At 38.4% G+C, this 25,160-nt stretch overlaps 1 protein-coding gene across 1 annotated transcript; it reads left to right on the top strand.

Moving 5' to 3' along the window:
• The first annotated feature begins 926 nt into the window (after window positions 1–926).
• On the top strand, window positions 927–12,045 carry LOC134747446 (uncharacterized). Its single transcript, XM_063682070.1, has 3 exons — window positions 927–1,034; window positions 1,590–4,252; window positions 11,733–12,045. Exons 1-3 carry the CDS (start codon window positions 927–929, stop codon window positions 12,043–12,045), a joined length of 3,084 nt encoding a protein of 1,027 aa, XP_063538140.1.
• The last annotated feature ends 13,115 nt before the right edge of the window (window positions 12,046–25,160 follow it).

Raw genomic sequence — 25,160 nt, 5'->3', positions numbered from 1 at the left:
AAATTAACTATATTTCTTATAAAATGACCGCTATGGAGATTGAACAATTGACATTCGAACGTGATTTAGCGATTAACAATATTCAAAAAATTGTAGACTGTTCGAATAATATAGCGGAATTTCGAGTTCGAGTTAAGGAATTAGCTTCAATCAAAAAATCATTTTTCCAAGTTCAAGCGAAAATTGAGAAATTATCGGCAAAGAATGAGTCATTCAACCGCGATGATAATTTAGCTGTGAGAAATCAATTCGATTCTTTATACTTTAAGGTCCAAGTTGCCTTGGACACGCTTAAGGAGGAGCGTAAACAAAGCATTACGTCCGTCTGCGGCGGACTTAATGGGGTATCACATGCGAGTTGCTGCGCTCAGCAATCAAATCAATCGCATATTCGCTTACCGCGCTTATCGCTTCAAACATTCACAGGTGTTCTAACTGAATGGAATGCTTTCTACGATTTATTTAAATCACTTGTACATGACAACGTCACCTTAACAAATGTCGAACGCTTCCGGTATTTGTTATTGTTTTTAAAAGATGAACCGTATAATCTTATCAAATCTATTCCTGTTACGGATGCTAATTACGAAAATGCCTTACAGGTATTAATTTCGCGTTATGAAAATAAACGAATTATTTCAACAAAACATTTTGACAACATTTATGACTGTGAATCAGTTAATGAGAAAAATGTTGAATCAAGTTTACGCAACTTGATGAATTGTTATCACGAGAATATTACTGCTTTGAAATCATTGGGTTTACCAGTTGACGACTGGAGTTTCGTACTTTTAAATATTTTGCTACGCAAAATTACACCTCATATTCGTAGGCGTTTCGAATTATCATTAAAAACTTCATGTGAAATTCCTGACGTGACCGAATTACTCGATTTCCTCGATAAGGAATTAGCGGCATCTGAAGTGATGACCGCGTCCGCGCGTACTTTAGGTACTTCCGCGGGGCCTGCGCAGCGCGCGGCGCCCGCGCTCGCTGCGGCTGGCGGAGCGGCCGGCTCGGCCCGCCCAGCTGCGGTGACGTCATCGCGCCATGCTATGGCGGGAAAACGTGCGATGTCGCTTACTCGCGCGCACTCCGATGTGCAATATAAATATAATGCACCGCGCAATAATAACTCTTCGTTTGCGCGTAACTCGCGTACTATGAGCATCCATGCTACAACTGCGGTGGATTATTTAAATAAATTTAAATGCGCGTATTGTAAGGACAATTCTCATCCTTTATATAAATGTGAGAAGTTTAATGCGCTCGCTCTAAAAGAACGAAAACATTTCGTGGAACAAAATAAACTTTGTACCAATTGTTTATTCATTGGCCACGAACTAAAAGATTGCAAGTCGCGCCATACTTGCCGCGTCTGCACTCAAAGGCACCATTCTTCATTGCATGAAGATGCGCCTACTCCAACCGTCTTACTGACTACGGAGTCTTCTTCTTCCCCTGAGTTGCGCTCAGTAGCGGAAACCTCCTCGCCCACTCCATTACATGGAGCTACGGGGCATCCTTCTAGTAAGAACTGTACGGTCTTACTCACGACTGCGCTTGTAAATTTACGACCCTTGAACCAGGGGCCTTACACGCCGCGGTCCGTTCGCACCCTTGTGGATCAAGGTGCGCAGACCACGCTCATTTCTGAGTCGTGCGTCCAACGTCTCGGCCTGCCGCGGTACTCCGCTCCCACGGGCACCACTCTCACCGGTATTGGTGGCGAAGTCCAGCCACGTGGTTACGTGTTGTGCGAGGTCACACCTCACAACAAACCCGAGCCGAAGCTTCACATCGAAGCTTATATCTTAGCTGACTTGACAAGCTACACTGCTTATATTCCTAAATCAATTGGGAATATTCATAAGTTTCAACACCTTCAAAATCTTGATCTAGCGGACCCAGAACTGCGCTCAACGCGGCCTGTTGAACTGATACTGGGATCTGATTATCTTGATAGCATACTGCTACTGGATAATATCAAGGGTCCACCGGGCACACCCGTGGCCATTAACAGCATTTTTGGTTATCTGATAGGTGGTCCAATTTCATATGAAAGTATGAAACGATTAAGTGTCAACTTGAGTACTTGCCAACTTGACATGAAACTTCAAAGGTTCTGGGAGTTGGAATCCATACCAGAACATCCACATCTTACAAAAGATGAATTACGCTGTGAGTCGATCTTCGTCGATACTCACACACGAGATGCAAATGGGAAATATACAGTTTCCCTACCCTTCAAGGAGAATGCTCCGCCCTTGGGCGAGTCTCGTGCTATAGCTCTCTCACGCTTAACTAAACTAGAGGCACGCCTGTCTCGCGACCCTGCCTTGCGTGAGAACTATAATAAATGTATCCAAGAATACTTAGACTTGGGACATATGGAGCCAGTCACTGACTCAGCGAGTCCTGGCACTCCCCCCTACTATCTACCTCACCACGTCGTGGTGAAGAGTTCCACATCCACTACGATTACTGCGAAGAGTACGAAGTATCGTATTGTGTATGACGCTTCATGCAAGACTACATCAGGTCGTTCTCTTAACGATAATCTTCTCACTGGTCAGAAATTGCAGCAAGACATTTCTGATATTTTACTGAAGTACAGACTTCATAAAATAGTCTTTACGGCAGACCTCAAAATGATGTATCGCTACATCGGTCTTTGTAAAGAACACCGTGACTTCCATCGGATTCTTTGGAGATTCTCTCCCCATGATCCCGTAAAGGAATATCGTATGTGCTCTGTCACATTCGGCGTCGCTTCCGCGCCGTTCCTAGCTTTGCGAACACTTCGTCAATTAGCAATTGATGAAGCTGCTAACTTCCCACTTGCCTCGCAAGTACTCCTTAACGAAGTATTCGTTGATGATGTCGTTACTGGAGTTGATACGGTTGAAGATGCTATCACTCTTCAGCATCAACTAACTTCCATTTGTAAAGCAGGAACCTTCGAACTCCGCAAATGGACCAGTAACAGTTCTGAGTTTTTATCGCATTTAAGCGATGACGCTTCCATTCATGATGACGCTCTCATTTTGTCAGCACTTGACACTGACGCTTCTGTAAAAGTCTTAGGGCTTAAGTGGAACCCTAAATCTGACGTCTTTTCCTATCAAACGGATGGAGTGGCTAACTCACGCAAATGTACGAAACGTATAATGTTGGCAGAAATCGCTAAGATTTACGATCCCCTCGGATTTCTAAGTCCAGTGACCGTATTCGTGAAGCATTTAATCCAACTTTTATGGGTATCAGGCTCAGGTTGGGATGCTGCCCCTCCTCAGGGTATATGTGACTTGTGGTTTCGGTTCATCGACGAACTGCCGCTACTACAAGACATTGCGTTACCTCGTCATGTGCTTCCTAGCACACATCAAGTGTCACTTCATGGCTTTTCAGACGCATCTGAAAAGGCGTACGCCGCCTGCGTCTACATTCGTGTCGTTGACTCGAACGGTGCCATCAGCACCCACCTTCTCATAGGTAAAACAAAAATTGCGCCTTTGAAACGGCTTACTACCCCTCGATTGGAGCTATGCGGTGCTCATCTATTGTCAAAATTGATAAAAAAGGTCCTCACTGCTTACAGCAGTAGATTGTCTTTCGACCAAGTCTACGCTTGGTCCGATTCCACTATAACTCTTGCCTGGTTACGTTCGTCTCCAGACAAGTGGCGGACATACGTGTCTAACCGCATCGCGGAGACAACAAGCAACGTGCCTGCCTCTCATTGGAACCACGTTCAATCCGCAGACAACCCCGCAGACCCCGCGTCTCGTGGTGTTCTCCCATCTCAGTTGAACCATCAACTATGGTTCACGGGACCTGCTTGGCTCAGTAAAAATGAGTCTGAGTGGCCCAAGACTAACGTCGTATGCCACACCGACGAAGAACGTCGCAAGCATGTTCTTCTCACACAAACCAATGAACCTAAGAGCTTAGAGTTCATTGAGCGATTCTCATCGCTTCCAAGGATGCTACGCGTCATTTCGTATATGTTACGATTCGTAAATAAATGTCGTAAAGCCAATAGTCCTACGACTATACATGTCACAGTTCCTGAGACAAAACAAGCTCTCAGTCGAATTATATCACTTGTCCAAAGTGAATGCTTTTCTGAAGACATCTCGCGTCTTAAGGACGACGACAGATGTACAAAACGTCTTCAGAAACTGAAACCTTTCTTGGACGATGCCGGACTCCTCAGGGTCGGCGGCAGAATAAATCGGGCCAACGTACCGTATGATGCCAAGCATCAGATTCTGTTACCCAAGAAACACCATTTCACGAATCATCTCATTGATTTTTATCATAAAACACATTTACATGTGGGACCTCAAACTTTGCAGTTTGCCCTTGCACAGACCTACTGGATCCTGTGTGCTCGCGACGCTGTGCGTATGCGCACACGACGCTGCGTATATTGCGTTCGTGCACGACCTGTCGCACCACAGCCATCGATGGCTCAGTTACCTACTACTAGGGTTCGATCACTTCGTCCCTTCTTAAATACGTCCGTTGATTTTGCGGGACACTTCTTTCTTAAATCAAGTAAACTTCGTAACGCGAAAGTTTATAAATCATACGTATGCGTGTTCGTTTGCCAATCAACGAAAGCAATCCATTTGGAATTAGTTCCCGATCTCTCAACCGAATCTTTTCTGAACGCATTGCGTAGGTTCATATCCCGACGCGGGTATTGCAAAACAATCCGTTCCGATTGCGGACGGAACTTTGTAGGTTGTGACAGGTACCTTTCCGAACTTTACACGTTTCTGCGAAACGAGTCAAATCAGACTGCTATAAACAACCAGCTGACAAACATGCAAATCACCTGGCAGTTTAATCCTCCGTATGCTCCGCATTTTGCCGGTCTCGTCGAACGAGCCGTAGGTAGTCTGAAACGACACTTACATCGTGTCATAGGTACACTAAAACTGACTCAGGACGAATTTAATACTTTGATCTGTCAAATTGAATCGGTTTGTAATTCAAGACCTCTCTGTCAACTTAGTAATGATCCTACTGATCCATTACCCCTTACTCCTGGACATTTCCTCATCGGGGAACCATTAACGTCTTTACCTGAATTTGACTTGTCTAACGACAACCCAAACCGCCTCGCTAGATGGCAGGTTATTCAACAAGCTGTTCAACATTTTTGGAAACGCTGGAGCATAGAATATTTACACCAGCTACAACCAAGAGGTAAATGGTTCCACGACAATACTAACACACCCCTTCGGGAGGGTTCTGTAGTTGTGTTGATAGACAACACACTGCCACCACTACAATGGCGTCTCGCGCGCGTGCATCAACTGCATCCCGGCGCCGACGGTATTACCAGAGTCGTAACTGTACGCATCGGTAATACTCTTACCAAGCGACCTGTAGTTAAGGTCTGCCCACTGCCTGTTGAATAGGCATCTCTTAGGTATAGCATTACATGTCTTAGCCCTAAGTTAGCATAGTATTCTGTATGATAGTTCTTAAATAAAATAAGCATTATTTTATGGCCGGCGGCATGTTCGGTACTTTTATATGTACGCACAAATACTACGTATTTTTATTTTCTTATTTCTAAATCGGTTAATACTTAATCGAATAACTAGCATAGTCCAAAACGGGACAAGCCTAAAACGGAACGCTATTCAAAGCGCGCAACACCGAAACTCGAGTGTTGCCAGATAGCTCTCTCTACACAACGATCTCAAAACATGTAAACCGCCGTCGCATCGCTCGCTCCGAAGCTTGAGCTCAAACCCCAAAATCAAACCATACCAAGTGTCCAGCACAAATAGAAGATCGTCTGTCGACTCCAGCCTATGAGGTTGCTACATTCATCATCGAAGGAACAGGGGCCCCTGGAGAAAATCTAACACGTCATCAGGTTAGTCCCAAATTACGGTCTATGCTAGGCTATAAACTACATTTCCCCAACAATTAGGGATTGCAGAACCGGTACTGTTTCAAAGAACCGGGATTTTCGGTACCAGGCAAGGATGGAACCGGGATTTCCCGGTACTTTCGAGTGCTTTAAAAAATCAGTTTTTACCTCAATTTTCAGTAAAAAAATCGTAAAACGACCGTAAATCTTTCTCTAAATATTGGTACAATGTAAAAAATACCATAGTGAAGGTACACACACTTCTTTTTTACGAAAATATTATGAGTTTTAAAGCCAAACAACCATTGCCTACATTGACGAAGAAGTTTGACACCCGAAAATATGGGAAAGAAATTGGTAATTGGTAGTGTACTTGGAGAATCATGTAAGAAAACCTGTGTGATGGTTTTATTGGTGATGGCAATTTGAAAACCAATCTTAGTGTATATGTCATGGAGTTTTTTTAAATTATGTACTAATGTAATGTGTGTGAGACCATTTCTTGGCACTTTAATCTTATTTTATGTTTTCTTTTATATTATGTAATGTCTTTTGTTTGTTTGTGCTTAAGGTCAAAAATCGACGACAACAACGTACAAGGTGCAAAGTGCTAAAAGGTTTGAATACGTCAGCTGTAGCATAATGATCTAGAAGTCGATACCTATCGCCTGGTATAAGAATTTTCTTAAAATGTCACTTAGTATAGATTTTTAAATGACGCATACAGTGCCATCTGAGTCGAAAATCTGTATACTAACACGAACACCGTTCCAAGTGCCACATCGAATCGTACGCGATGAATGCCATCTCACTCACTCGCGCGTACGGAGCGCTATTTACCACATCGCACTCAGTTCGCGGCCGACCGGCTAGTCAACGGTTGTGAATGCTTCGATCGTTTTCTAGAGAATATTAACATGTTATTACGTTAATTTTGTCCTAATTTTGAGTTTTTGTAAGAATTTTGTTGAATTCATTCGATCGATCAATTTACTACAAATATGAAGTTTAATCATGACGGAGAAACGTGCGAGATGGTTGGAATCATTAAAATCAGGAGCAAAAAGATCGGGTACGGATTGCATCTAAACAGAATTAAATAAATAGCCCACAACAAAATGGAGGTATGTAATATTTATTTACGTTTTCTTTATATTTTTGTGTTTATATGTTTAAAAATGTGTAAAGTGTTCGATGTGACATATAGAACTACATACGTGAAAAGTATTATTTAAGAGAACTACGTACGCAGGACTATCTGCCACTTAGAACTGTTTACGCCATTTAATCAGTCACTTAGAACTATTTACCTTTTTTTATTTGTTTTTGAATACACTCAAAATAGTCATATCTGTTATTGCAAGTGCTAATTTAAAAGCGTAAGAGTAATATTATGTTATAATGTAATAAAATAACTATCACAGATGAAGATTTTATACGGGCAGTTTTGTTGAATAGCTAATCCTTATCTTGATCACTGTTTACATTGCACCACTAATATAGCTTTACGTATGAATATATGCACATAATGTTAAAGCTTAATCTATGTTGCTTTTAATATGCGTGGTAGGTATTTAACTTTCAGTCACCACTAAGGATGGACGAAGCATCGTGCGAAGAATTATATTTAAAAAAAAAACATTGTCACCCCAGTTAGCAAATACAGTTCCAGACAGGCAAGACAACCAAAACTTTGATTGTATGAATACTAATAATTTAAAAAAATTTAGAGATGTTCTTTGAATGTCACAAATTATGTGGCTTGGCCGTTTCGATACTGTCACATGGACGGAAGGTGAAAAATTAATTCATTATTCTTTATTATACAATAGTTCTTGTAGTAACGAAACGGCCAAGCCACATAACTATACTAAGATGTAGAGTTTATATAGTTAGGGCAAGCCCTAACTACAAGTAAGTCTACCCACAAGTAGTTAGAAGCTTGGCTCTACAAGAGATCTGATATTAAGTATTTGACAGTGCGAGCCTTATGGTTTCTTTCGTCTTGGCAACATTTTACATGAAAATAGATAGATAGATTTTTTTTTTTTGGTGGGATTTCACTTCTATTTGTAAGTTGCTTATGACAATTTTCCATCCCCAAATTTAAAGGGTTAGGGGTAATTTACTATTAAAAATCCTGAAATACGTATCTGAAGGCATCTTTTACACAATCTGCTTTTTACTGATTCCCCATACAAACATTAGCCCCCTTTTCCCCCCTAACGCTCTTTTCCACCCCCTAACGGGGTGGTTTGAGGGTTGAAAACTATTTTATATCCTTCCCCATAACAAAAACTATCTACATACCCAATTTCAACAAAATCGGTTCAGCGGTTATTAATTCCCCATACAAAATGCCACCCCCCTTTTCACCCCCTTAGGGGCTAAAAATTTCAAGTTTTTGAATTTTTCTGTTGTTTGTGTACTAAGACTATCTTATATACCAAATTTCAGCTTCCTAGGATTTCCGGAAGGACCCTAAATGTTTTGATGATCATCAGGGAGTGAGTGAGTGACGAAATCGGTTTTTTTTTTATATGAATAAAATCTATAGTATAAGAGTTATGTTATTGAAAGTGTTTATGCTTAATAAGTCTACTAATGACATCATATGCCGAGAAATTGTTTGAATACGTAATTTTGTCAGAAAGACTTGATAACTCACGTGATATTAAAGAAGATTGATCAATGTGATAGTAAAACCTAAGGTAAATAAGTAAGAACATTGTTTAAAGGTGCTTCTTTTTCCTAATTCCGTGATTAAGACTGATATGTAGGGTTCTAGTAACAGGTTTACATTTTTAATACATTTTATTGAATAAATAACACATCTAATAAACTTTTACTTTTATTTAGTACTTTCTACATAATTCTTAAGTTATAAAACTAATGTCGAATATGATTCTATCTGCAAAATGTGTCAAAACTATAATTATTCAGATTTATACAGAATAATTATGCAACCAAAAATTAAATAAAAAATGGTGCATTAAAACTATGTTATATAATTTAAAAAAATAATCAAAATAAATGACTTAAATTTGATGACTTACTTCACACATAGAATCTTTTACAGTGAGTCGGACCCTTTTTTTACCAAGTATAATATTCTAAGTCCCAGATAGACCTACATACGTAGATTTGATAGAAAATTACAACCAAGTATAATGTTCTAAGTCCCAGATAGACCCGCTTACGTAGTTCTTAAAGAAAATTGAAACCAAGTATAATATTCTAAGTGGTATATAGAACAGTATACACAATGGTAAGCAAATCGTTATAACTTAATCTAGTGGGCTATCTGCATTTTCTCGAAAAATACCATTAAATTGAGTTATATAAAAATAAAATAAGCAATAAAATAAAATTATAATCATGTGTGCCAAATTTCAGTTTATTATCTTTAACACAAAAAAAAAGTATAAGGATTCTACTTCTGTTTTGCTCTCCTGTAAAGTTGTCATTTCTCAATTAGAATCATATACGTTGTTGTCGTCGAAATACAGAAATGCAAAATACAAAATTTTAAAAATTCTTATACCGTGTTCGAATTAAAAGGAGTTATTTATTAATTCCAAATGTATTTCTATTTTTTTGCTCCTATTTAGTACTTATACAAATAACTAATTGTTCGTATAAAATCATTAATATCGTAGAAAGAAACACTTATGCACATTAAGTTTCAAATTGCGCTAATTTATATTGTCAGCATTTTCAAACCCATAGACTATTTTTGTTTTGATTTTAATATGTGATCAGCCGTAAAAGTATTAGCCTTAGATTGATAAAATATATTTCTTTAAAGAACATGCTATTTCATGCTAAGTAACAGAAAACAGTCAAATATTGTACCGGAAATAATATATATCGTCGTTTGCACTTACTAAAACAGATATGACAGTGCGAGATTTTAATCAAACCTTATTATTAGGGTTTCATTCCCGGTACTTTCGGTACCGGTATTTTCCGGGATTTCAAAATTAAAATCCCGGTTCTTTGCTTGGCTCTAAATCGCGGAAATTCCCGGTACTTTCGGTACCGGTATTTCCCGGGAGCAAACCCTAGTATTTATCATCTATGGTAATCTCATTGAGTTTTTTATAATCAATTACCATCCTATACTTTTGTTCTTGGGATGCGTTCATCTTTTTTGGTATTACGTGGACTGGTGCATTCTATGGTGAATACGAAGGTCGAATTATATCTGATTTCAAAAGTTTGTCAACTTGTTTTTTTTAATTTTGGCAACTTGTCCACGAGATTGTCTATATGGTTTAATATAAATCATGGGTGAAAGTTGAGGAATTTTATCATGGAAAAATATCTCTATATTCATGACATCATTGAGTAATTGCCTCTCGTTCTTCAGCATTTATATGTTCCGTTCGTAATTTTTAACTAATAGAACGTCATAGTTTTCGCTACTTATGTGATTTTTAAATAATAAATCATCTTTATAAATTGTAATCTCCGATTCTGATTGTGAACATCCACGGCATCACTGCTACATTTTAGATGCTTTCTTTTTCTGCCGCTTGCCGGGGAGCGTATTTACAAAGGCTATACTGATATGGTTCAGATGCGAACTGAACTAGATTAGCTTTTGTTTGGACAAAACTCAACAAAACCCTAATCTATTATAGTACAGAAATTTACTGAAATCGTATAGACTTTATTAACTAAATTCATACGCGGCCGGGCTGAGTCCAAGACTAGAGTTTTGCGTTGTTCTTCTTTGACAAAACATTGGGGAAATGATTGGAGGCCATTTCCAAATGCTCTTCTTTTAGGAGACTAGTATGAAGAAGTGGATTATAACACCTAACATCCTCATACAAATACCTAGAACGGACGCAGTAATGCGATTCTTGAGAGCATTTAAGCAAACAAGAAGAATTGTTGAAAACGCCTAAGGTATACTGAAGGAGAGCTAAAGACTGCGATCGAAGAAGAATGGGCAGGCATCCCTCAAGACATTGTAAAAAAATAGGCAAGTAGGGCTAGAGGAGGCAATACACGGTATTAAAATGCTGAAATTGTTTTAATTTTTCCTTAATTTCCTTGGAACCACAGTTTTCCCATTATGCATAAGTTATACTCCAGTACGCATTTTTAGGGCAGCAACGTTCTTAGCCCTGAAAGTCTGAAAGTATTGGCAGCAAACCTGTGAAAAGCACATCAATTTATAGAGGAAAAGCCAACCTTTCATTAGGTATATAATATGTCACAGTAACGCTTACAGTTTCTACAGAAATTGAAAAAATGGTTAAAAATGCTGGGGTGGTCCGGTTTCTTTGCACCTAGATCCATGAAGCGCCTGCACAATTATAATAATGAGAGCAGAGTGTGACGGAGGTCAACCGCCTCTCGTATTCGATCTAAGTTTTTTTTTATTAGAACACAAACAGTCACATACTCGTATATACAAATGGATTTGTACTTAGTACAATGTAGTGTACTTAACATACATAAGAAACAGACCTGTAACCTTTAACCATATTCGATCTCCTTGGAAATACATCAGGAAATACGCAATACGAGGAACGACCACTATCATCTCTTCTACTGTAATGGCAATTAGCCACTTTCAGTGTTTAGCAGTAACAATTTGGTTTACTGCGACATAAACGCATATTGCTTGTGTCAGCGACAACCTACGTGTATAAAAGGTTAGATATTATGAATAAACCAAGATTACTATACAAGACTTCATACGTGTTATTACTCGCCTATATCCACGACTCCATAATTCCTGCCCGGCCACCAGTAATCTTCACCCCTTTTGCATAACAACCTTAAGCTTGTTATTGCATGGCGACCCTGCACTAAGAACTGAAGAAGGATCTACCAAGCCACCCTGCCAAGCGACCCCGAAAAGACACGACAATCATCACCACGACATGGAGCTCACGATCATAATCGACGGGATGGAAGTCACGCTAGCAGGACCATTCCACGTGGTCCAGAGCCTGCAAGTGACCATCACTTCATCAGGGCAGCGAACGGTCCGAGTCGTAACAGACAACTCCAGCAGTAGCCACGGCAATATTACCGCCGAGAAACAACCCGGTGTGGCACAGCAGACCACATGGATGCCTGTTGAAGAAGGCGCGGGTAGCCCCACCCAGCAATTTATAAATTAGCATGGCCAGATACTCTCCCGCGCCATGCTCCCGTTACGTGTAGCTGTAGCGGCTAAAGTGATGGCCTATCGAGCCATCAGACGCGAGATCGAAGTTGAAGGCATCATATACAAACCCTGCAGGCCTGCATCTGCAATCTGCATGGGGCTGGTAGAGCACGGGTCCTCGCTCGGCAACCTGTAGATAATTAATTGATGTTGTTAATTAGTTACATTAAATAAATAAAATAAAAATAAAAAAAGCCTTTAATTCCACACAATTTGAACAATACTTAAAAAATAAAAAAAATAAAGCTAATAACATAATTAATTATTAATTTTATAAAATAACTTAATTGCTATGATTGGTGGACCTCTTCGCGAGTAAAGGCCTCCCCCAGCCGCCGCCATTCTGAGCGGTCCTGCGCTACCTCTTGCCATTTGTGCGGTACGGTGTCGGTGACGTCATCGACCCATCTTGTGGTTGGTCTGCCAGACTTTCTTTTCCCTTGTGGCCCTTTCCAAAGTGTCACACGTTTGGTCCATTTTTGGTCGCTAATCCTCGCTATATGGCCTGCCCATTGCCATTAGTTACATTACATTATATTATTTTCCTTAAGAGTATTATCAAGCGCAATAATGTGGATTATTACATAATGAGTTGTATTTTCAAGCGTTAAATCGATCATTAGCCATTAATATGTTATTTTCTTTCCCTATTCATTATTTCCATCCGGTTTAGTAATAAATAAATAAATAACGTGAACTTCACCTTTAGTTATTTTATCTAGTTCATTACTACGGATAAATTATATTTTCCCTTTCTTGTTTCTTATTTTCTTCTGGTTTATGAGGTGAGTTTTCACAAAAAACGTGAGCTTTACCTTTAGTCATTTTATCTAGTTCTGACATCGTCCACAGTAACATATTTTCCAATCAATCAATCAATCGTTTATTGATAACAAGCGTTACACGTCATTTAACATTTTCTGTTTAGCACACTTTACATACAATTATAAATATGTCATTATTCATGTAGAAATAGGATTACATTAGACTTATCCAGTTAAATTTATTAGACATCATTAAATTATAAAATATAGCAGTATGTCACAGGCATTTAGAATATTATGTTAGTCTATTCGGTTTATAAATTCATCTACCGAGTAAAAAGCTTTCTCTGTTAAGTACTCCTTGAGCTTGGTTATAAATATGGTGTCGGACATTTCAACTAGTTTTAAGTCATTGGGCAATCGGTTGTAAATTTTGGGACCTATATACCACACACATTGCTCCGATTTTTTCAGTCTGTGTCTATTTGGTAGAATATTATATCCATGACGATAGTTTGGACCACGCATTCTGAATTCCTCGAGATTCCTACGAACAACTTTTGCCACTTCTAATATATAAAGACCTGGAATGGTTATGATTCTTAATGTCCGAAAAAGGTTACGGGCAGGCGTATCCCAGGGCACCCTAGCCATTATCCTTATTACTCTTTTTTGAAGTATAAACACCCTTTGTCTATCTGCTGCCTGTCCCCACATGTCAATTCCATAAGTTATGATTGACTGGAAATAAGTAAAGTAAGCATTTCTTACACAATCATTGTCCAGCATTTTTGTTAGGCGTGAGATGGCGAAACACGCTTTTCCCAATCTTTTGCAAAGTTCATCGATGTGGTCACTCCACTGTAAGCCAGAGTCCAGAACGAAACCCAGATATTTTGCCTTTTCTACTCTAGGAACGGTGATATTATCTAATTCAATCTTAAGCGTTAGTAGTGGAATACCTCTAAGATTAATTTGAATTACATTAGTCTTGTCTAGATTAAGTTGCATACCGTTTACTGTAAACCAATTCTTTACATCCATAAGTAAGTAATTCACTTTAGACTGTAGTTCCGTAAAGTTCGTCCCAGAAACAACAAAAGCACTATCATCCGCATATGCTATCAGTTCTATATAAAATCCATAAATTGAATGTTTCAAACGTTTCAGTCTCGAAACAACAGAACAAGCCCACTTAGTGCTTGACACTATCGCGTCGACGGTAACATTTTGGGTGATTTGCCAATAGGTAACGAAGTCGCCGCCATAATAAGTCACAGTAATGAACGTTATTATCCCAAAAATGGCCATTTGGGCCATTGGCGCACGCACGGCTCATCAAGTCGATATTTTAAAAGTAGATTACTATGAGACTTTCCAGTATCCGCTGTTATATCCTTACGGTGAACTGGGGTGTAAAATTGGAAAAATGGATAAATTCAATAAAGAAAAATTATCGCAATGCGAGTACGTCCGTTGTCTTGTACTTTCGGAACCGCGTTTTTTACAGTTATCACGACTCTCGGAAGAATGGATCGTTGACATGTTTTGTAGAATTTCTAAAGAAAGATTGAGATATTTCCATGACCTACAAACTTCGCGATATCTAAACGCTGAGGCATTGAGAGTCGCCCAGCTTGACGAAGTGGTAGATTCATTAAATTACGAAACAATATATGGCGAGGGCGGTGTCGTACCGGGTCGTAATTATTTGCCCTGCTCATTTACAGGCAGTGAGAGGTACATGAAGAAACAATATTTAGACGCGATTGCATTATTAAACAACGGCTCGGCATCGTTCTTTCTTACGATGACATGCAATCCTAAATGGCCAGAAATACAACAATCCACACCTCCAGGCCAAAACCCCTCACCGACCGTATGCGCACGAGTTTTTCAGAAAAAAACTTGCCAAACTCATGAAAGACCTTAAGTTTGGCAAGTGGTTTGGTAAAATTGTATACATTTTGCACGTAATCGAGTTCCAAAAGAGGGGTCTTCCGCGTGCTCATATCGCATTCAGAGTAGAGGGCGGCGGTCCTGTGCATGCAGTCGATATTGGCACTTTTATTAGAGCCGACATACCCAGTCCCGAGGAGGCTGGGGGCAAACTCCGCGAGGCCGTTCTAAAACACATGATACACGGTCCATGTGGAGAATTTCATCGTACCGATCTGCAATGCTGGGACAGTGAATCTAAGAAATGCACACGATATTTTCCTAAAAAAGAAATTCCAGTCACGTACTGCGACGACAAAGGATTTTCACAATTTCGCCGGTGTAGGTACTTATACACACATTTTATACATATATATTTTCATATACCTATATTTATATTTATATATTTTACCTACTGTTATAAGTGTGAACCTTACTTAAGTTGTTAAGTGTGTAGCAGCCTTAAGTAGAATACATATTATCTATGACTCTTGTAATGGCTCTGAATAAAAATACAATGTTGATATAGACGCTCTTTATTTAAATCATAAAACTAGAATATTCATACTTAAAACCTATGAATACTACATGGCGCTGCGACATAGAACATTGAAAAACAAAAATCAAATGAAGATTTTAAGAAACAAGTCGAAAAAAGAAGAAAAATTGTAAGAAGAAAGAAAACGAAAAATGGCGGAAGGAGCTGACCGAGCAGAGCATGGTGTTGTGGGACTAAAACCACCAGAAAAGCTTCAAAATCAAGATTTTAAGAAATGGAAACAACGATTTGAGTTATATAGAAAGGCAAGTGGAGCCGATAAAAAAGATGAACAGGTACAGGTAGCTTTATTGTTACACTGCATGGGTGAGGCGTGCATCGATATTTATAACACGCTGAATCTGGAAGAATCCGCTACATATAACGACGTGATTACAGCGTTTGAGAGTTATTATATACCTAAAAGAAATGAGAGTGTAAATTCTCACATATTTTTCACAAGAAACCAACTTGAGGGTGAGAATTTCGACAATTATCTAACTGAATTAAAAAAACTGGCCAAAGAGTGTGATTTTGGAACATTAGAGGAAAGATTGATAAAGGACAGATTAGTAGCAGGTGTTAACAACAAAAAATTAACAGATAGATTACTCAGGGAATCTGATTTAACACTGCAGAAAGCAATTAATATATGCAAGGCAGCGGAGCTGGCCAACGAACAAGTAAAGCAAATACAAGGTACAACCTCAGAAAAAACAGAAGTACAGGTCATAAAGAAGAAGCAAGCAAGAAGAGAGCAAGTGTCAACCAGTGGCAGCAAATCACCATCTGCTTACCATCAAGCATCGACCAGTGGCAGTAAACTACCATCTACTTACCATCAAGCACCAGGAAGTAGCAGACAGCATGCAGAGTGTCACAGGTGTGGATACAGCCATGAAAGAAATAGGTGTCCGGCGTATGGAAAAAAATGCACGAAATGCGGGAAGCTGGGACATTTTATTAGAAAGTGCAGATGGAACAAAATAGGTACAGTAAGTGTACAGCAGTATGGTGATACAAGACTTGAAGACCAAGGTACGAGTGACAGTGATTCACAAGAGATAGACATTTCAACGGTTAGTACCAGTAAACAAAAAAGTAGTTGGTATGAAAATGTTCATTTTGTGCAGCAAAATAAAGATATTAAATTTAAACTTGACAGTGGTGCTGGATGCAATGTGATACCCAGATCTTTATGTCACAAAATGAACATATTTCACTTTGAAAAAACAAATTGTCATTTGAGTAATTATAGTGAAGACAGTATTGCTACAGTAGGTGAGCTTAACTTGCAGTGTAAAATATTAAACAAAGAATGTGTTATAAACTTCCAAGTAAGTAAAAATGATTATGTGCCAATATTAGGTTTGCCTTCATTAGAAGAATTAGAATTGGTAGAGAGAAAAGTACATGCTGTGTCAGAAAAAATAGATGTAAAAAATTATGAAGAATTGTTTAAAGGGATAGGAAAAATAAAAGATTATGAATATAAAATAAAATTGAAGGAGGGTGCAACAGGTAAAATAGAGCCATGTAGACATGTGCCTTTTAAATTGATGGGTGACTTAAAAAAGGAGTTAGATAGCTTAGAGAGAAAAGGAATTATTTCTAAAGTGCAAACACCCACAGAATTTGTCAGTTCATTAGTAATGACTAGAAAGCCTGACAAATCATTGCGTATATGCTTAGACCCTCAGTACTTAAATACTCAAATACAGAGAGAACATATTCAAATCCCGACTCTAGAAGAGATTACAGTTAAATTGAAAGGCAGTAAATTTTTCAGTACATTAGATGCCAATAAAGGATTTTTTCAAATAAGTTTGTCAGAAGACAGTCGAGAGTTGACAACATTTAACACCCCTTATGGGAGATATTTTTATAATAGACTACCATTTGGGTTAGCGTCCAGTCCAGAAGTGTTTCAAAGAGTGTTCAGTAGTATTTTAGGTAGCATTCCTAATGTTGAAATTTACATAGATGACATACTGATTCATGCACAGACAGAGAGTGAACATGACCAAATTTTAAAGCAAGTGTTTGAAAAAGCAAAAGAGTATGGAATAAAATTTAACAGAACAAAGTGTAATTTCAAAAAACAAGAGGTAAAGTATTTAGGGCATGTTCTCACAACAGAAGGAATTAAAGTAGACAGTGACAGAATTAGAGCTATTACAGAAATGAAAGAACCTAGTACTCATAAAGAATTGTTGCGTTTTTTGGGCATGATTAATTATGTGTCAAAATTCATACCCAATGTGTCCGAGGTGACAGCACCTTTGAGACAATTAAATAAAAAAGATGTACCATTTATCTGGACTGACTCACAACAGAAAGCTTATGATAGATTAAAAGAATTGATATGTAAACCACCAGTGTTAGCATATTTTGAAATAGATAGCCTTATAACTTTGAGTGTAGATGCGTCAAAAGATGGCTTAGGATGTGTGATTTTACAAAATAATAAACCAGTAGCTTATGGATCTAGGGCATTGACACCGACTGAACAAATGTACAGTCAGATTGAAAAAGAAAGCTTAGCAATATTATTTGCATGCACTAAGTTTCACCAGTATGTATATGGACAAGAGTTCATTGTAGAATCAAATCACAAGCCCTTGGTGTCAATTTTTGCCAAACCTCTTAATAAATGCCCAGCGAGACTACAAAAAATTAAAATGGCATTACATCCATATAGTTTTCAGGTAGTATATAAACCAGGTAAAGAATTATTAGTAGCAGATCACTTGAGTAGAACATATTTAAATGACACTACACTGACATATGAAACAGATCTGGAGGCTCATGTTGCTATGGTAGTTCAGAGTGTGAGAATAACAGATAAGAAATTACAGGAAATGACAGATGAGACTAGACAGGACAGAGAGTTACAGTGTGTATTAAAATACATATTAAATGGGTGGCCCAACGGTAAGAATGATATTGAAAATGAGGCAAAAATATACTATAGTTACAGAGATGAGTTGACAGAGTATAATGGACTGATTTGCAAGGGAACTCAGATAGTAATACCCAAAAGTAAAAGACCGGAAATTTTACAGAAAATTCATTATGCACACTTAGGAATTGACAAATGTAAAGCTTTAGCTAGAAAAACAGTATTTTGGCCGAATATGTCAAAAGAAATAGAAGATCTTGTTTAAAATTGTGATGCGTGTAAAAGCTTTCATAAAAATAATAGGAAGGAACCATTAATAAATAAGGAAATTCCTGATAATGCATGGCAAATACTGGCAACAGATATATTTTTTCTCTATGGAGAATCTTATTTGTTAGTGGTGGATTCATACAGTAAGTTTGTTGAAATTGGTAAATTACAGGATATGAACACTAGTACTTTGATTAATTGTTTAAAATCAATACTGGCTAGACATGGAGTATGTGACATATTGTATTCAGACTCTGGCTCTCAATTTACCAGCTATGAGTTTAAGAAATTTGTGAGTGAGTGGACGTTCGAGCACAAAATTATTAGTCCAAAGCATCATCAAGGAAATGGATTAGCCGAACGTTATATACAATCTGTAAAGCATATGCTGAAAAAGATGATTTATACTAATAGAGATATAAATTTAGGATTGCTTATGTATAGGAATACTCCAGTACATTCCAACTTAACTCCTAGTGAGTTATTATACAAAAGAAAAGTAAAGACAATAATACCTTGTGTAACTGGAAATGATTGTAAAAATGATCTTAATTATAGAAATTCATTGATTGAGAAACAGCAAAAACAAAAGATGTATTATGATCTGAGAACTAGAGCCTTACCGCTGTTGGAAGAAGGAGATAAAGTAAAAATACAAAATGGAAGTAACATCAAGCCCTTACAGAGTGGCATAGTTGTAGGAAAGGCTCCAGGTCCCAGATCATATCATATTAAAAATGAAGATGGAAATATTATAAAAAGAAATAGGTATATGTTAATTAAAGGGGCTTATAAAGAAAACAAATTGGACTATGATGACATTGTAATAAATAATGATAGGGTAACAGATTTGCCTAATGATGTAGATGTGGCTCATGGTTCTGGAAATGTGTCCAGGTCCAGTTCTTTTAAAGATGTTATGCCTATGCCTAGTACTTTCACAAGGTCTGGTAGACAAATTAAAAGACCAGTTTATCTTAAGGACTATCAATTAGAATAACAATTGTTTTGAATTTAGTATCTGTCCATCCTTTCTAAGTGTTTTTGAAAATAATGTAACTTTTGTGTTTATGGGAAGGAAAGGATGTTATAAGTGTGAACCTTACTTAAGTTGTTAAGTGTGTAGCAGCCTTAAGTAGAATACATATTATCTATGACTCTTGTAATGGCTCTGAATAAAAATACAATGTTGATATAGACGCTCTTTATTTAAATCATAAAACTAAAATATTCATACTTAAAACCTATGAATACCACACCTACACTTATATACTCACCTACATATGTCGATAAACCGTATCGATTATCGATACTATCGACCTTCACCCCCGCCCTAGCGCGAACTGGTCTTGTATCTAGGCCCGGCGTCCGCGCCGCAGAGGTCATTTGACAGTCACTGCTATGATACGACGCGGAGCGCATGTCTCTTTCGCTGCGATCTTATAGTTTTACTTTTCGCTTCCCGCTTGTTTACTTTACCTATTTCTATCTTCCGAACTGTTTTACTTCTGCTTTAAAACTGTGCCTGTGTGTTCTACCCTTCTGTGCCTTCTGTATTGTTGTGTGTATGGATTTCCTGTGTGCTTAGTTAATGTACTTGGGAATCGACAATCAAACACCAGTTTCAGATCAAGACTAATCATCCTTTATTGTACGCTTACCCACAACATGCATGAATGTACATTAAGCAAAGTACCTACAATCTCCTCTTTTCAAAAAAAATACACAAAAAAAAACACTCAGTTACATTTAACTTGTGACTAAGTATGACCAAGTATGGCGTTCTATGTGTAGTACACAGCTGTTGTTTTGTTTATATGTATTGAGGGAAAAAAAAAAAAAATTACATTAGGTGTAAAATGTAATAAACAAATGCTTACTGTTAAGTAAATTTAAAAAAAAGACAAACAAAATGCATGCTAAGTAAATGATTTTCTTGTCTATACATATTCATGTAACAGTGTTATAATGACAAACCATATTTTATCCAGATAAAACGTTGATTCGTGAGACAATGTAGTTTTAATCCAGACACTGAACATTATTATTAGGTATGTAACATTTATAAAAATAATAATTCATTACATTATCATGACATAATCATTAAAATAACTTACAATAAAACACATTTTATTTAGAAACATTATTATATAGATAACAGATGACATTGATCATTATAGAACATATTATAGGTTCATAATGATGGTATGTTTTTATTATAGGTCTATCTATTATAGGTCATCTCGTACATCTTAAGATACATTACCATTCCAAACTGTTTACCAGCCCCACGAACCCCACCGATCAGGAACGATCACCTCCCTGCCGGAGCGAGTAACATGGTTATCATTATTGCTATTATTATTGGTGGGAGCAGATAGTAAACTGGATGGACCGGGACCGTGGTGCGCGACCATGTCACGAGAATCAAACCCGGTGCGGATGGTGCGCGGCGCGGCGGCGGCTGCCACGCTCGATGACGTCACCGCGTTATCACTGCAGATACCGATATCATCGTAAGGCAGGGGGCACACTGAAGAAAGTAAAGAAGAGTAAGAAGAGACTAGATCCCACAATGACAGACGCCATGTTTGATGCCTTATTCACGCCAAATACAGATTTTGGCACCAAAACTCCAGATGAAGTCAAAACATTCATCTTACGGCTATTGACCGATTCAGAAGGCCTTGATAGTGACTGGGTCTTCGGAATTTTTGGATATGCCGGATTTGATGTCCTGCATTTCAGGAGACATGTGATGGGAAAAGTTAAGATCGAGGATGTGGCCTTTCTCTGCTTTTGCTTCCTAGTAAGGGGCAATAACATTGAGAGGCTGAAAGATGCCACGTTGGGAGCTATGGTGAAAGTCAGGATAACTAACTTGGCATCCACTCTCATCATCAAGAAGAAGGCCGCAGGGAAGAATATGACGGTCACTCTGGGAAGGATAGCAATCTCCTTCCCTGAGGTAGTGGCCTCCATTCTGCACACAATCCCAAACATACCGGGACCAGTAAGCCATGATCAAATTAAGGAGGCTACAGGTGAGCATGATTTTCCTGGAATTGGCAGACAATCTTCTTTGGCTTGCCTCATTCCGAGAGAGCATGCTCATGCCCACTTGATATTAAACGTCTTCATGATGTCCAACTTGATGGTGTCTACCACCATAAACCAGAAGAGTGATGACTGGAAGTCTAAAAGCAAAGTACCTACATATACCACTTGAACTGTTACAAGATCCCAGTGGATAGTACACAACCCCAACCATAACACCATACCGCGATAGTAAAAACGAAGCAACAATTAAATTCCGCAACATAGACGTCGTAGTAAATGATCTATGGGTCGTCCCTTACAATTCCGTCATGCTCCTCAAATACGATTGTCACATAAATTTAGAAGCGTGCTCGGCCCGCGCTATGATCTATATAAATATATGACAAAGGGCCTGGACGCTACTCGCGTTGCGTTGATTCCAGAGGAGATTGGAAACAACGAAATTGAAATTTACGTTTCCAAAAGGTACATCGGTTCGTGCGACGCGGCGTGGAGTGTTTGCTTTTCATATCGTTGGCCACTCCCCCACAGATAAACACCTCGCTATTCACTTACCGCATCAACAAGCGGTATACTTCAATCCGCAACGTAAAAATGTAGCAGATGCTATAATAATAACAAAGACCACGACCCCAACAATGACAATGACAGTAACAATGACAATGGCAACCCCAACAATGACAACAATATCGAGGACAAGTTTGACAACCTGACGTATCAACAAGCGGTATACTTCAATCCGCAACGTAAAAATGTAGCAGATGCTATAATAATAACAAAGACCACGACCCCAACAATGACAATGACAGTAACAATGACAATGGCAACCCCAACAATGACAACAATATCGAGGACAAGTTTGACAACCTGACGTATATGGAGCTTTGTGAACAATATCGTGCACGCATCGAGACCAAAAAGAACAACAACTAAAATAATGGAAATGACAAATGGTAAATTCATAACGCGTAGACAAAGGGGAGAGTGTGTATCTCGAATGTTTTGGGTCACTCCGAATCGCGGCGAAGTTTTATCTGCGCGTACTTTTGGCCGTGTATCCGTGTCGTAGTTTTGACCGGAAGAACGTTGCTATTAAATTTCATAACTTTACACGTGCGCGGCGATATAATCGGTGTCGTTTTATGTACGGCTAGCTCGGGCATCGCTGCGCAAAATTACCCAAGCGACATGACGGCACATAGCATGTTCAAATTGCCCATCGAATTGGTGGACGATTTGGGTCATTGGAGCGTCACTAAAATATCTCAACGCGGGGAACTCATTCAGAAATCTGACGTCATCATCTACGACGAGGCCCCTATGGCACACAAATATTTAATCCACATGTTGGACCGATCGCTTCGAGATCTCCTGGGCTCGGAGAAAATGTTTGGCGGCAAAGAAATAATATTCGCCGGTGATTTCCGTCAGATTCCACCGGTGATACCGAATGCTAGATCAGATTCGGAATTTACAGTTCAGTTCAATCATCACCGCTTTGGGAACAATTAAAAACTTTCACTCTGACGGCATCCCAGCGTCAGACGAATGATCCCGAATTTGCCGATTTTCTATTCAAACTGGGTTCAAATCAGCTGCCGACGGAAAGAGTTACAGTAGGACGTGGCGTCCAAAATTTAATAGAAGGTCTATGATTTCACACGACTTTGAAAGACCTTATAGATTTCGTGTTCCCAATTGACGATTTAAATGACCCTGACTTATGTGCAGGCAGAGCGATCCTTTGCACTTATAACGCTGGCGTGGAAGCGATCAATGAACGTGTGATGGGTCGGTTACCGAATGAGCCAATGCATTTCTTCGGCGTTGACAAGGTCGTCAGTGAAGGCCCCGATGAGTTATTCTTCGGTCCAGAGGCATTGTGTAGGATTCAACCTAATGGTGTTCCAGAGTACGATTTAGTGTTAAAAGTCGGTTCCGTTTGCATGATTACTCGTAATCTCAGTTTCGCGGATGGCTTGGTCAACGGACCAAAGTCATCATAGTGGCGGTAACATCACGGTAACAAGATGTTGTTGTGATGAGGCGAGGTGATGACCTCGCCTCATCACAAACCAAATCAACATCAGGACTACTTAATTCCGCGTATTCAGTTGAAAAAACAAATTGTCATTTGAGTAATTATAGTGAAGACAGTATTGCTACAGTAGGTGAGCTTAACTTGCAGTGTAAAATATTAAACAAAGAATGTGTTATAAACTTCCAAGTAAGTAAAAATGATTATGTGCCAATATTAGGTTTGCCTTCATTAGAAGAATTAGAATTGGTAGAGAGAAAAGTACATGCTGTGTCAGAAAAAATAGATGTAAAAAATTATGAAGAATTGTTTAAAGGGATAGGAAAAATAAAAGATTATGAATATAAAATAAAATTGAAGGAGGGTGCAACAGGTAAAATAGAGCCATGTAGACATGTGCCTTTTAAATTGATGGGTGACTTAAAAAAGGAGTTAGATAGCTTAGAGAGAAAAGGAATTATTTCTAAAGTGCAAACACCCACAGAATTTGTCAGTTCATTAGTAATGACTAGAAAGCCTGACAAATCATTGCGTATATGCTTAGACCCTCAGTACTTAAATACTCAAATACAGAGAGAACATATTCAAATCCCGACTCTAGAAGAGATTACAGTTAAATTGAAAGGCAGTAAATTTTTCAGTACATTAGATGCCAATAAAGGATTTTTTCAAATAAGTTTGTCAGAAGACAGTCGAGAGTTGACAACATTTAACACCCCTTATGGGAGATATTTTTATAATAGACTACCATTTGGGTTAGCGTCCAGTCCAGAAGTGTTTCAAAGAGTGTTCAGTAGTATTTTAGGTAGCATTCCTAATGTTGAAATTTACATAGATGACATACTGATTCATGCACAGACAGAGAGTGAACATGACCAAATTTTAAAGCAAGTGTTTGAAAAAGCAAAAGAGTATGGAATAAAATTTAACAGAACAAAGTGTAATTTCAAAAAACAAGAGGTAAAGTATTTAGGGCATGTTCTCACAACAGAAGGAATTAAAGTAGACAGTGACAGAATTAGAGCTATTACAGAAATGAAAGAACCTAGTACTCATAAAGAATTGTTGCGTTTTTTGGGCATGATTAATTATGTGTCAAAATTCATACCCAATGTGTCCGAGGTGACAGCACCTTTGAGACAATTAAATAAAAAAGATGTACCATTTATCTGGACTGACTCACAACAGAAAGCTTATGATAGATTAAAAGAATTGATATGTAAACCACCAGTGTTAGCATATTTTGAAATAGATAGCCTTATAAATTTGAGTGTAGATGCGTCAAAAGATGGCTTAGGATGTGTGATTTTACAAAATAATAAACCAGTAGCTTATGGATCTAGGGCATTGACACCGACTGAACAAATGTACAGTCAGATTGAAAAAGAAAGCTTAGCAATATTATTTGCATGCACTAAGTTTCACCAGTATGTATATGGACAAGAGTTCATTGTAGAATCAAATCACAAGCCCTTGGTGTCAATTTTTGCCAAACCTCTTAATAAATGCCCAGCGAGACTACAAAAAATTAAAATGGCATTACATCCATATAGTTTTC

This window comes from Cydia strobilella, chromosome 14 (genome assembly GCF_947568885.1).
Source record: "Cydia strobilella chromosome 14, ilCydStro3.1, whole genome shotgun sequence".
Lineage (NCBI taxonomy): Eukaryota > Metazoa > Arthropoda > Insecta > Lepidoptera > Tortricidae > Cydia > Cydia strobilella.
The sequence above is the reverse complement of the archived record's forward strand: the minus strand, read 5'-3'. Positions and strand labels throughout refer to the sequence as shown.

What these genes read in the sequence shown, in the direction of transcription:
- LOC134747446 (XM_063682070.1), top strand. Translation starts at nt 927, where the DNA reads ATGACCGCGTCCGCGCGTACTTTAGGTACTTCCGCGGGGCCTGCGCAG. An exon ending in GCTCGGCCCGCCCAGCTGCG is followed by an intron (nt 1,035 to 1,589) that starts GTGACGTCATCG and finishes CCCTTGAACCAG; the next exon opens with GGGCCTTACACGCCGCGGTC. An exon ending in ATAAATCGGGCCAACGTACC is followed by an intron (nt 4,253 to 11,732) that starts GTATGATGCCAA and finishes CCCTGCACTAAG; the next exon opens with AACTGAAGAAGGATCTACCA.